This window comes from Spermophilus citellus (assembly GCF_964194105.1).
Source record: "Spermophilus citellus genome assembly, chromosome: 3".
NCBI lineage: Eukaryota > Metazoa > Chordata > Mammalia > Rodentia > Sciuridae > Spermophilus > Spermophilus citellus.
In genome coordinates this window covers 148049362-148063359 of record NC_138184.1, presented here as the reverse complement: position 1 = coordinate 148063359, position 13998 = coordinate 148049362, and the positions used below count along the sequence as shown (strand labels likewise).

General features: G+C 33.7%; 1 protein-coding gene across 1 annotated transcript in view; it reads left to right on the top strand.

The window, feature by feature from the left end:
• STK31 (serine/threonine kinase 31) overlaps window positions 1–13998 on the top strand; it is a gene marked incomplete at both ends in the record, with an annotated part of 83265 nt that overhangs the window by 7109 nt on the left and 62158 nt on the right. Inside the window, 2 exons of the mRNA XM_081283282.1 lie at window positions 2186–2260; window positions 3783–3941. Coding sequence (XP_081139408.1) covers window positions 2186–2260; window positions 3783–3941 — 234 coding nt within the window. The remainder of the gene's footprint in view (window positions 1–2185; window positions 2261–3782; window positions 3942–13998) is intronic.

Sequence of the window (13998 nt, the reverse complement as noted above, 5' to 3'; positions counted from 1 at the left end):
CAATAGCATATGTAAAAATATAAAAGAAATTAAGAAGGAAGGAACATAGTTTGAAACTAAGCATTAGATGGATAAGGTAATGCAGTTTGTGAAGTTTCTTGTTAGTGTTCCTGAAGTCTGTGACTATATTTAATAGTTTAAATATTAACAATACCTTTTTATCTGTTGAATACAAAATGTCACTTGCATTACCAGAAATTCAAATTAGCTTCAATAATAGGAATCTGGTTATATTCCTCGCTCATCTCTGATTACACTTTGCAAAATTTTCTTGGTGATCCTAATGGTTTTCTCCTCACTGTGTAGAGAAGGTCAGTTGCTATGGCTAGTTGGGGTTGTGGGAGAAGATTGGGCCCAGGCATAATTGAAATGAATATATAGTTCTGACTGTTTTCTCAATACAAGACTGTTTGGGATAGATTTATATGTTATGGTGCCTCTGATTATTTACACTTACAGAGCCAAGAACTTCGGATTCCTCAGCTTGGTTGGATCCCAGTTCTATTCCTGGATATAAGTATCCTCATTCATACATCATCTGGATTGTAATCATATACCATGTCTGTCATGTGCCTTTTACCAAGTGTTAATCATATTGGTATATTGCTTCAAAGCCTAATTAAAGATAATTTGATCTTTTATAGAGTTTGAAATTAGAATAAAACTGTTGATTTAAAACTGTCATCTATTTTTGCTACTAAACTTGTTTGCTTGCTAAAAATGAAATAAAGTTATCGGGAGAGGGTTCCATGCTATTGGTGCTCTTTCTTGACCTCTAGTTGTTCAGTGTTAGCTGAGGGAACCAGAGTTTGGTACTAATGGAATACATCTATCATTTGTAGCCTTTGATTTGCTAGATGCACATTTGTGGCTCTGCATAGGTTTGCCCTTTGTCATTTTGGGGAATTGAGGGGTTTTACTATGTATTACTTTTGTTTTAAAATAAATATGTGAATTTGTCCCAGTTCAGTAATGTTTTAACTTAATTTTATACTGTCATTGAAAGCCATGTTCTTTAACCTTTGGTTAATGATTCCCTCGTAAGGAGCATTTTAGACTTGTTTTTTCCTGATGGGCCTTTCCCCCTAAACATATTTTAATATCGCAAATATATCGTATATCTCTGTTGTCAGGGCTACAAACCATTGTAATAGCTAAGATCCCTTTCCCCCTGTCCACTAAGAGGCACTTTTCATTCCCTTGGGGACAATATTGCTTCAATGTGGTTATCAACCTGGAGTGAATTTTTATCCCCAAACTCCTACTCCCAGGAGACATTTGAAAATGTTTGGAGACAGTTTTTGGTTGTCACAGCTGAAAGTGGTTCTACTGACATCTAGTGGATGAAGGTCAGGGGAAATGCTGGTAAAGATCCTAAAATGCATAGGTTAGAGGACAGTCTTCTCACTTTTAAAGACTTTTCAGCTCTCAAATGCTAAGGCTGAGCAAATGACTGAAAGTATGCAAATTTTTTTTTTGTTATGCTCTTTTATTAAACAAAAATTTATTAAATAAATGAAAATTCATTGTTCAGGTTATTGTCCAGTTATCCACTTGATATCACTGATGTCTTATATATAAAATAAAAAGTATAAAAATATTTTTTTCTTGGTTGATAGTAAATAATGGATCCCACCATGGTTGAGAATTAGACTTATGTAGAATATTCAGCATATTTAGGTCTAAGAATAATTATACCTGTTTATGTCTTCAGACATTAAAATAATTTTATTTTAAGTCTTTGATACTTGTGCCTTCTTTTGTTTCGAGTTTTTTTTTTTTTTTTTGCAGTACTGGGGATTGAACCCAGGGCCTCATGCATGTTAGGCTAGCACTCTACATCCTCAGCTTTCTTTTTATTTTGAGACAGGGTCTCAGTAAGTTGCTCAGCTGGTTTTAAACTTATGATTGATCTCCCTGCCTCAGCCTCCTGAAACTTTTCTTGTTTGTTTCTTTTGAGGTGCAGAATAGCATAATGGACTTGGAGGGGTTCTGCTCAATACTAACTTATGACATTGGGTACATAGTGGTGAAAACAAAATATCTGCCTGATGGTGTTCTGGGCATTTAATAAATTATTGTATGTAAAACGCTATTGACACATAGTAAGCACTTAAAAAATGCTAATCTACTTAGTGTGCTTTTCTTCATTAAGATACCAAATAATTTTGCTTTCTGTTTTTAGATTTATGGTGGATTATTTTCTGAAGATAAGTGTTGGTACAGATGCAAAGTACTGAAAATCATCAGTGATGAAAAGGCAAGAAATATGTGTTTGATTTTTTGCCCTAAGGAATTCTTAATGTGCTTCCAAAATTTGATGCTTATTTAGCCCATCATTGCATATTCTTGGTCTGGTTTAGTGAATTTATAAATTGATTAAAACATGGTTTTTTTTTCTAGTGAACACAAAAAGAAATTAGTTACTTGAAAACAGATAAGATTCAGGAATGTTCTTCTGAATTTAAGTTTTTTTTTTATAATTATCTTAGACTGTCAAAGAATAGTTGATACAGCTTGTGGATTATTTTTGGTGACTGGTTGGTCCTTTGCACCTCAGTTTTTAATAATTATGTTTGTTCCTTGCTAATGAATAACATTAAAAGCTCATTTTATTAAGATTGATGAATAGGAAAAGAACATTTGATCCTGAAGTTAGGTGTGTTTTTTACTTAGTTGTGAATATCTTTAATAATGAAGGTTGGTTTGCCATATTCTTATTCCTAGGTTTAATGTGATTAATTTTCTCTCTCTAACCTTGAAAGCTTGTGGAAGATTTTCTTAAAATTTTTTTTGTAGTTGTAGATGGACAGAATGCCTTTTTTACTTTATTTATTTATTTTTTATGTGGTACTGAGGATTAAACCCAGTGCCTCACATGTGCTAGGCAAGTGCTCTGCCAGTGAGCCCCAGCCCCAGCCAGTTGTGGAAGATTTTTAGGAGGATTTGGGGAGAAGAGATTCTGAATAGTTGTTTAGTGGCAACTGCACATTGTAGGCAGTATAAAAACATTTCACAGGTCTTCCCTTAGTGTTTCTTCCATATTTGCTTTCTAAAATATGTTTTATAATATATGTGTTTTATAAGTAGTTTTCTTGGTGTAATAAAGTGTTAAGATTAAACAACTTTAAAACTCTGATTATCTTGTTTTTTAAAAAACCTCATTGTTTATTATTGTCATAGGTAATGGTTTATCTTAGTGAAACTGTCCTTTCTAATAGATATTTTCTGTATCATTTAACACTTGGAATTATATTTTGCATTTATTTTTGGATTGGCTGCTCTAACTTTTTGAATCAAGGGGCAAGGTGACATTTGACTTTTTTAGATACGGAAGTAAGGGTGAGTTTGATCTGTTTCATGGTCTAGTTGAGTATAATTTTATCAAAGGAAGTTTGATAACTTTTCTTTTTAGATTTGTTTCCGACTTAAGATTGATTGATTGATTGTTGATTGATTTTAACATTAATAAAGAAAATAAGAGAGGGCCATAAGCTTAATAGATTCATGTTTGTGTGACATACTAGTTGTTAATAAAAAAAGATAAATGAAAAATGGGACTGTTGGAACTTAAGTAGTACCAAATATAGAAACACTGTGATTTCATTTGATTATATTACTAGAGTTCTGATCCTGAATGCATTTGTTAAGTTGAAGTAAAATTCCATCCTAATATACAGGTAATCAACAGAAAACAGCAAATTATGGTTTCTCTGGAGATATTTAATTTAGATTGAGTGTTGATATTTGTCCCCCCTCCTTTTTTTTTTTTTTTTTTTTAGTGTCTGGTGAGGTATGTTGACTATGGAAACACTGAAATCCTAAACCGATCTGACATAGTAGAAATTCCTTTGGAGCTGCAATTTTCCAGTGTTGCCAAAAAGTATAGACTTTGGGGACTACAGATTCCTTCTGGCCAAGAAGTTACCCAGTTTGATCAGGCAAGTTATAGATTTTGAACATTTTTAGTTAGTAAAAACAAAACTGTGCTTGAAAAAGATGTTAGTGTAGTTAAGTCTCATTAACTTTGTTTAATATTACAAACCCATATAAATTAGTAGAAAATATGAATTATTAAAACAATTCAGGGTTGGGGATATAGCTTAGTGATAGAGTATTTGTCATGCATAGCCATAAAGCCCTGGGTTTTATCACCAGTACTGTATGTGTTAGTGTGTGCTCACTGCATGCACACACAAGGACACATATACACACAAGGCATAAAATAATTCCAAAGCAATTATATAATCATGCTTATGTTTGCTAGGTAGACATTCTTTTTTTTTTTTTTATAAACATTCATTATAGATTTATTTTGATATTTGTTCTGCATAAATTACAGATATATGCATAATCTTGTCTTTAAAGATCTAATAGCATTTGATAATCAGAGCACATAACCATGTACTACTAACATGTTGTTCAGATGATAAAATGATTGTTTCTTTTTTTTTTCCTTTTTTTATTGTTGGTCGTTCAAAACATTACATAGTTCTTGATATATCATATTTCACAGTTTGATTCAAGTGGGTTATGAACTCCCATTTTTACCCCGTATACAGATTGCTGAATCACATCATTTACACTTCCATTGATTTACACATTGCCATTCTAGTGTCTGTTGTATTCTGCTGCCTTTCCTATCCTCTACTATCCCCCCTCCCCTCCCCCTCCCCTCCCCTCTTCTCTCTCTACCCCCTCTACTGTAAATCATTTCTTCCACTTGTATTATTCTTCCCTTACCCCTCACTTCCTCTTGTATGTAATATTGTATAACCCTGAGGATCACCTTCCATTTCCATGCAATTTCCCTTCTCTCTCCCTTTAGGTAGACATTCTTGATGAGTAGATAAGTGATGTGTGTGTGTGTATACACACACACATATATAAATAAAACAAATGTGAATAGTTGTCTATGATGTAAAAATTTAAAAGGATTGTTTTTTTAACATGCTGAAGAAAATAATGAATGCAATTACTTGATTATCATTTTTGTGAATATATTAAGTAAAAGTGGTCTTTAACCTAGCCTTGACCATAAATATCACAAATTGAAATTAGTGGGGTTATACTTAATCAGATTTTATCATTTTAGTAGAGGTTTATACTATGATATAGTCATTGACAGTGATGTTTTTGCTAATCTGGATTCTAGTTTGCATTTCCATCAAGTTGTGGGTTTTGCTAATCTGGATTCTAGTTTGTATTTATTTCCATTGGGTTGTGGGTAAGTTAACTAATTGTGGAAGACATTTGATAATTTCAGGGATAGACTTACAGGAATACCTCCTTTTAAGTCTACTATACAATAATGATATGTTCTTTTTGTGAGTGGTAGTGCTGGTGAGGGATATTACATTTCAAAGTAATAGGTTTGTAATAGTTTTGTTTAGCAACTCAAGTGGCTTATATGAAAAATGATTTAATCCGCATTATATGGAACAGTACTTACAACTTAGAAACCTTGTATTTGCATCTTTTTGTGTGTTTTGATAATCTTGCTGGTGTGTTGAATGTTAAATTTGCTGCACTGTGGTTACATATGAGAAACATTTCTGTGTATACAGCTCAGACTTACATAAAATGTAGGTATTATAAAATTATACCTAGTATTTTGAGTTAAAATCTATTTTTTTATTAATTTTTTCTTTAATAATAGCCTTGACCAAGGTAAAGGTTTGTTTTGAATTTCCCACATGCCTAGAACCCTATAATATTAAGTCACAGACTTAAAATTGATCTACTGTCATCATATTTCCCAAATAAGGAAATTATGGTCTAGAACAACTTAATAACTTATTCAAAATCATAAAGCTACTTAGTGCAGAGCCATGGTGGCTAGAATTCATCCAAATCCATTGCTATTTTCATGGTAAGATGATACACAGATGTATGTTGGTTGAAACAAACAGGAATCAAGAAAGAAAAGGCTTTTTTGGTTTTGTTTTCTTTGTGGTCTGGGACCCAGGATCTTTTGTTGTTTAGGCACTTGCTCAATCACTGAACTACACCTCAAGGGCTAGAAGGCATTTTTTAAGTTTGGAACTGAAGGAATAAACTTCAGTTGAGACTGTTCTGTATGCTCCATAGATTCTTTTTAGGCAGCTATGTATAAACATTTGTATTTGGATGTTTAGTTCAGTATTAAAAAAAATAATCAGAGATAAGCTAATTAGCAGACTGTTATCTGGAAAAAAATAGTTATTCTTGAATGTCTTTGCATAAGAAGTCCACAGTTAGTTGTTAATTCCCAGATCAGGAGTCATATATGTAGATTTTGCTAATGCATACATTTGTTCCCCTGCAGCTGTTTTAGTTGGGAAATATGTAAGGCATGTAAAAATGTAATTTTTCTCTCCCACAGGATAGTGAGTTTGGTAGAGGTAAGATTGTCTTGGTAGAGACAAATATTATATTTGTCTCTATATTTGACAAATATTTTTTTTATGCCTAATCTCCCTGCATGTTAGGTGTTAGGCAAGTATTTATTTTATCTAGAATTTAAATAAATGGGTGAATGGTAGGGATTCTATAAAAACAAAAACAAGTAAATACTGCCCACAGAGTATTGCAGAAAGTATTCTGGGAACTGAAATGCCTTGAGCACAGTTTTAAATCAGCACATTCACATAATGCTATATAACATGGTTGAAATTGATACTCCGAACGATGCTTACAAATTGCTGAAGATCAACCCAAGACTGAATTTTTTATATATGCCTTGAATACTTTAAAAAGCATATATAGAATCAGAATGAGAGCTAAAGATTGGAAATTGGATTTTAACAGTGTAAAGATTTTAGCCAATTTCTAGTATACATATTCAAGATTAGGTAGAGTCATCGAAGAGTACTTCAAATGCAAGAAATGAGCAAATAAATTTTTTGTTCACAAAAAAAGAATAAAGTATAAAGCATATGAGCTATCTTGTTTCTGAATAAAACTTACCATTTTGGAAAATGAAATGAAATGAAATAATTAAAAAGTGACATTAGATATTAATTTTTTTTAGTATTGGGGATTGAACTCAGGCATGCTTAACAACCAAGCCACATCCCCACCCCTTTAAAAATTTTTTTTATAATGAAGGATTTATTCACATTTAGAAACCACACCTTGAAAGATAAATTCAGTAAAGTTATTAGCTCAAGCAATCCTTTTTTTCCCCCTTTGGCTAATTTCTGTGGCAATCAGTATGACTTGATAAATTTTTTTCTTTAATTATTTATTTTAATTAGGTAGGTATGATAGCAGAATGCATTTTGATTCATTGTACTCAATTGCAGCACAATTTCTATGGTTGTACATAATGTAGCATCACACCATATGTGCAGTCATACATGTACGTAGGGTAATTCTGTCCATCTCATTCCACCATCTTTCCTGTCCCCATGCACCCTCCCTACCCTCCCTCCCCTTTGCCCAATCATAGTTCCTCCATTTTCCCCATACTTCCCCCTCCCTGTTATGGATCACCATGCACTTATCAGAGAGCATTTGGCCTTTGTTTCGGGGGGATTGGCTTATCTTGCTTATCATGATATTCTCCAACTCTATCCATTTACCGGCAAGTGCCATAATTTTATTCTCTTTAATGCTGTGTAATATTCCATTGTGTACATATACCAATAACCCTTTTTATTTTTTAACTTTTTTTAGTTGTAGATGGACACAATACCTTTATTTTATTTACTTATTTTTATGTGGTGCTGAGGATTGAACCCAGTGCCTCACACATTCTAGGCAAGTGCTCTACCTCTGAGCCACAACCCCAACCCCCTGTTTCATTTTGAGACAGGATCTTACTAAGTTGCTTAGGGTCTTGCTAACTTGCTGAGGCTGGCTTTGAATTTGGACCTACCTGACATAGTTTCTCAAGCCATTAGGATTATAGGCATGTACCACTGCACCCAGCACATTAATCCTTTTTTAAATTATTGAAAGTTCTGTGTTCTGAACTGCCGCAGCCCGGCTGGCTGGGCAAAATAACTGGGGGGTGATGAGCAACTTGTGTACATTGATACAGCAGGAGTGGGAGCCCTTTATTGTAGGACAGGAGCGGTATATATATATTCCACACAGCTTATCTTAATTAACATAAACTAGATACAGCAGTCAACCAATAAGGAATCTCCACACTTAATGGCTCGCTGGCGCCACTTCACAAACCACTCCCTCTGGCAAAATGCCAAACGCCATTCTGACTTGTTTACAGACTCTAACACTGAACCAGTAACCAGATTTATTTAAAAGGTAACTTATCTCTTAAATATGTTTTAAAAGTACTTGTGTATATCTCTCTCACAGATTTAATGGAAAATATAATACATTTGTAATGATAAAAATTAAATGTTTTAACATTTACAAAAGAATATTTGGCATATATATTTATGGCAAAGTATGGTAAAAAACACTCATGTTATCACCTACCTTGTCATTCTCATTGCTAGTTAGAACTGAGAATTCAATTTTAGCGTTCTTTATTTGTGGATATAATTATTCAGGGAGAATCTGGTTGAAAACTTGGTACTAATTGTGATGGGTGACTATAACTAAAAAGAATTTGACTTCAGAGAGAAGTCTAAAAATCAAATTTATACATAAAAAGTTCTAAAGGAGTTGTGTACCTTTACAGCATTCAGCTGTAGGTAATTCAAGTTTTTGTAGAAAGTAGATTGTGGGAGACCAACCTTACACGTGACTGGGTCACATTCCCGGCTGGGTGCTGAGGTGCTCAGTCACAGAAATGTGGCAGAGCTTTCCCCACCCTTCTTGGGTTCGAGGGTTGGTGTCTTGTGCATGGGTGTGTCTTGCTACAGCCCCATGGGTGAAGCTATGCTCACCTGTTCCTTTGTAATATAATTCCTTGTCCTGTTTAGGATAGAATCTTCCATGGAAGTGCCTTGTGTGTGTCCCCTTCTCTTACTGTCCCCTTGGGTGTGGCCTATCCAGGTGTCAGTCAACCTGCTGACAGTGGACATCATGAAGATAGACTCAGCCCCCTGAAACCTGACCCCTTGCCTCATTTGAATAGCTTCTTCTCAATAAAAGGGGTCAGCGAGTACTCTCGCTCTCATTCTTCCTGACCTTAAGGTCAGAGGAGCCGTCACAGCGACCCCAAAGAAAAAGGTATTGTGTCTCTTGTGTGGTTATTTCATGCAGCCCAGTTATCCCAGTTTAACTGGAGTGACTCCTAAGCCTTTTAGTCACGAGAACAGAAACTCGGCAGTAGATTATTTCCATCTGAATTTATATGCTGTTCAAAGACAAAGATTCTTTTTTCCCTATTTTCTCAGATTTTTTAATTGGTGTATTATAATTGTACACAATAGTAGGATTTGTTAAGTATTTAGTCAGTTTTTTTCCCCCAGTAACACCCCTTTCCTTCGCCTCCTACCTCCCTTTACTCACCTTCTTCTATTCTAATGGTTTCCTGTTTTCAAGAGATTCTCCATACCTTTTTTGTTTTGTTCCCTTTTTTTCTCTGTAGCTTACACATATAAGAGAAAATATACATTTAACATAAAGCTCTCAAGTTCCATCCATTTTCATGCAAATGTTATAATCTTAATTCTTTTCTATAGCTGAATAAAACTTTTTTATATATACCAGTTTTCTTTATCCATTCATCCATTGGCAGACACCTAGGTCAATTCCATGATTTGGCTACCGTGAATTGTGCTGCTATAAACATGGGTATTGCTATAATGTACTCACTTTAATTTGTGTGTATGTGGGTGTGTGTGTGATACTAGGAATTGAACCTAGGGGAGTTCTACCACTGTACTGCATTTCTGATCCTTTTTATTTTTTTATTTTGAGACAGGGTCTTACTAAGTTGCTGAGGCTGACCTTGAACCCGTGGTCCTCCTGCCTCAACCTCCAGAATAGCTGGGAATACAGGTTTTACCACTATGTCTTGCTGAGTTTAATTCTTCAGGATACATACTATGGAGTGGTATAGCTGGGTCATATGATGGTTCTATTTCTAGTCTTTTGAGGAACCTCCAAACTGATTTCCATAGTGGTTGTACTAATTTGCAATCCACCAACAGTGTAACAGTTGTCCTTTTCCCTTAATGTCCTCTGCAGCATTTACTAATATTTGTATTCTTAATGGCTGCAGTTCTAACTGGAATGAGATATCTCAGTGTGATTTTTTTAAAATATTTTTTTTTAGTTGTTGATAGACCTTTATTTTATTTATTTATACATGGTGCTGAGAATTGAACCCAGTGCCTCACATATGTCAGGCAAGTGTACTACTGCTGAGCCATAGCTCCAGCCCTCAGTGTAGTTTTGATTTGTATTTCCCTAATTGCTAAAGTTGTTGAACATATTATTTTTGTTTATTTGTTGGCTATATGTATTTCTTCTTTTGAGAAGTATCTGTTTAGTTCATTTGCATATTTATTGATAGGGTTATTGATTTTTGGTGGTTAGTTTTTTGAGTTCTTTATATTCTCTGGATAATAATCTTCTGTCAGCAGAGTAACAAGTGAAGATTTTCTCCCTTTCTGTAGGTTATGTCTTCACACTCTTGTTTCCTTTGTTGTGTAGAAACTTTTCAGTTTGATACCATGCTGTTCATGAATTCGTGGTATTATTTCTTGAGCTGTAGGAGTCCTTTGAAGAAGTGGTTGCTTATAACTATATGATAAACTGCTGCCCTATATTTTCCCTAGCAGTTGGAAAATTTCTAATCTAATTCTTATATCTTATATCTTTGATCAATTTCAAATAACTTTTATGTAGGGTGAGAGATTGGGATCTAGTTTCATTCATCCACATAGGGATGGATATCAGTTTTCCTAGCATCAGTTTGCAGAGTTGCTGGGGTTACAGTCATTAGTCATATTGCCCTACTCCATTTTATATTCTTGAATGTGTGCTGAAATGAATTCAGAAGTCTCAGTTTATATATGGCCAATTCTGCTGCTCTGGATCTGAAGAGAGGAAGAATATCATAGTGGAAGAGTGTGGTATACAGGAAGCATCTCAGAACATGGAACCAGGAAGCAGAGAACCCCCCCCCCCAAATTCTTGATAGATTAAGAATTCTACGTATTCTAGCCATAATTTTCAAACACTTCCTAGGGGCAGAAATTTTATTTGAATATTATTTTGTTACTGGGAATTCAACCTAGGGGCACTTTCCACTGAGTTATATCCCTAACCCTTTTTATTTATATATGGTGAGACAGGTTCTTCTTGCTAAGTTGCTTAGGGCCTTGCTAAATTCTGAGATTGGTCTCATACTTGGAATCCTCCTGCCTCAGCCTTCTGAGTTGCTAGGATTATAGGCATGCCCCACTCTGACTGGCATATACTTGAATTTTAGATAAGCTTTTGGCAGTTGGAAAACAAAGGTTTTTGTAGGTAAGATGTTAATAGAAAACTATATAATTGATCAAAATCTTAAGATGATGTATTTTAGTGAATTACATTTTGAGTTGTCTTTGCTTCATCTCATTTGATTGGCAATGCTTTCTGAACCATATTTGCTATTTACAGTGGTGTTCTTGGTGAATTCAGGCCTCTTGATATAATTTGTATATTTCTAAATTTCATGCTTTGAGACATTTATAACCATGATTTTGTTAACCTTAATACTTTTTCATTTTGGCTTGTGGGCTAAAACTTTTTTTTTTTTTTAATAAGGATGGTTGGTGATCCTTAAATACAAAAACAGTTTGAATCTCCTCTATTCCCTCATAGAAATTCTTCTAGGCCCAGGGTTTTTTTTTTTTAACATGGTGTTAAATTGTATCTCAGTGAAATATTTTTATTTGTGATGCTACATATTTCATGCATTTACAAACATTATTCTGATAAAGGGGTCCAAAAGATTTTAGTAAGACTGATAAAAGAGCCCATGGCACAAGAAAAGTTAAGAATCCCCTTTATAGGTCTCACTTTCTACCCTCTTTATTGCTGTTTAGTTAAAATAAGTAGAAAATATTTAATCCTTACCAGTGTTACTAAGTTTTTTGGATTTTGAAGTTTTTCTTTTTAAAATCTGGCTGGTTTAGTTTCAGTTTTTTTAGTTTGATCTCTGCATACTTATTTTTCTGAGTATTATTGATATGATTTCTTATTTAGTTTGCTCTATTTCCATAAATTATATTGTTTTTGATATTTATCTAGTGGGAATATAGCTAAAAATAAAGCTCTTTCTTGTAAGATATGGATCATCAGTTTTAATATATCAGTTTTAATTATATCCCTAAAGAACCAGTAACCTTACGCAGTACCCACCAATTTTGTTGCTCCTTCCCTTTCCTTCTCTTTTGTCCTTCCTGTCCTCCCTCCCTTTGCTCATTCTCCATTCTCTGTTAAATTTGTTTCACAGATTCTGAAAAAAATTGTTCATTGCATTTACAGTGTAGGGTAAAAATCGGGAAAGGAGCTTAGAGAAATTTTAGAAATTAAAAGTAATTAGATCATATCAAAGTAATTTTTTAAAAAATTACAATTTTCTTGAAGAGTAGGAAAATTCTTATTTAGGTTGTTTCCATATCTTTCATTCTCAAATATGTTTTAGATATATATGTAGTAGAGTAATAGTTAATAATTAAGAGTTAGCAAGTACCTCACTTTTTTTAAAAACAAATTTTTATTATAGTTGTAGGTGGATACAATACCTTTATTTTTTTGTGGTGCTGAGGTTGGAACCATTGCCTCATATATGCTATACAAGTGTTCTCCCACCAAACCACAACCTCAGCCCCAGCACCTCACTTTTCATGTAGTTTCTCGTACTGCTGTGGCCTCCTTAAAATTTTATTTAAGAAAGTATGAGTATAGAAATTTCTAGCATTGCACATTCCATAATTTTACTTTGTTGATTTTTAAAAGAATTTGCTGATATTTTTGTGCTTTGAGTTTCTGGTTTTTTAACTCCTGTTACTTTAAAACCACAGTACCTGACTCTGCCTTTAAAACTGTTTTGTTGAAATACCTGACTCCTCCTTTAAAACTGTTAAATTTTGTTGAAATTGAATATCTTTTTTAAATACCAGAAATTCATTTTAGGACACCATTATTATTTATTTATTAGAGCTTTATAGTTATACATAGTAGTTGGGTTCATCCTGACAAACTCATACATGTATGGAATTTGATTTTAATTTATGCTCTTTCCCTTTCCTTCTCTTTTGTCCTTCCTGTCCTCCCTCCCTTTGCCCATTCTCCATTCTCTATGCTACTAGATTTCCTTTTGTTAATTTATATTTAATTGGTTCTTTCTACCTATGCATAAAGGTGAAGTTCCCTGTTGTATATTTATATATGCACATAATTTGATTTTTTAAAGAATTCATTTTACATTGTCTTCCCTTACCCATTCTTCCACTCTGCCTTTTGAGCTCCTTCTTTTACATTACTTATCTTCCCTTTATCATTATGTTATCCTATCTTTTTCTCTTATTTTACTCTAGCTTCTGCCTATGAGAGAAAGCACTCATTTAGTTTCTGAGTTTGACTTATTTCACTAAATGTGATGTTCTCCATTCCCATACATTTGCTGGCAAATGCCATAATTTCATTAATTTTTGTGGCTGAGTAGAACTCCATTAATGTGTGTGTGTCACCATTTCTTAATCAATTCATCTGTTGACAGGTATCTGGGTTGATTCCATAATTTAGCTCTTGTAAATCATGCTGCTGTAAACATCAACATGGTTGTATCACTGTAGTATGCAGATTTTAGATCTTCTGGGAAGATATAAGGATACCATTATATTTATATGGGGGCCAGAGTTGTTAATACATTCTGTTGGGTTCAAAAATTATTGTACATATTTAATTACTATACATTTCAAAATTTATAAACATGGCTGCTTATACAGGTATTAGCTTTATTTATGGGTTTTTAGCAACTATGTTACTGGAATACATTCATACACATGTGGAAATATATTTGCATGTAGCCAACAACAAGATAAGATACTTTACATAGAGATTCTAGAATGAAGAAACATACCTAAAAAAAAAAAT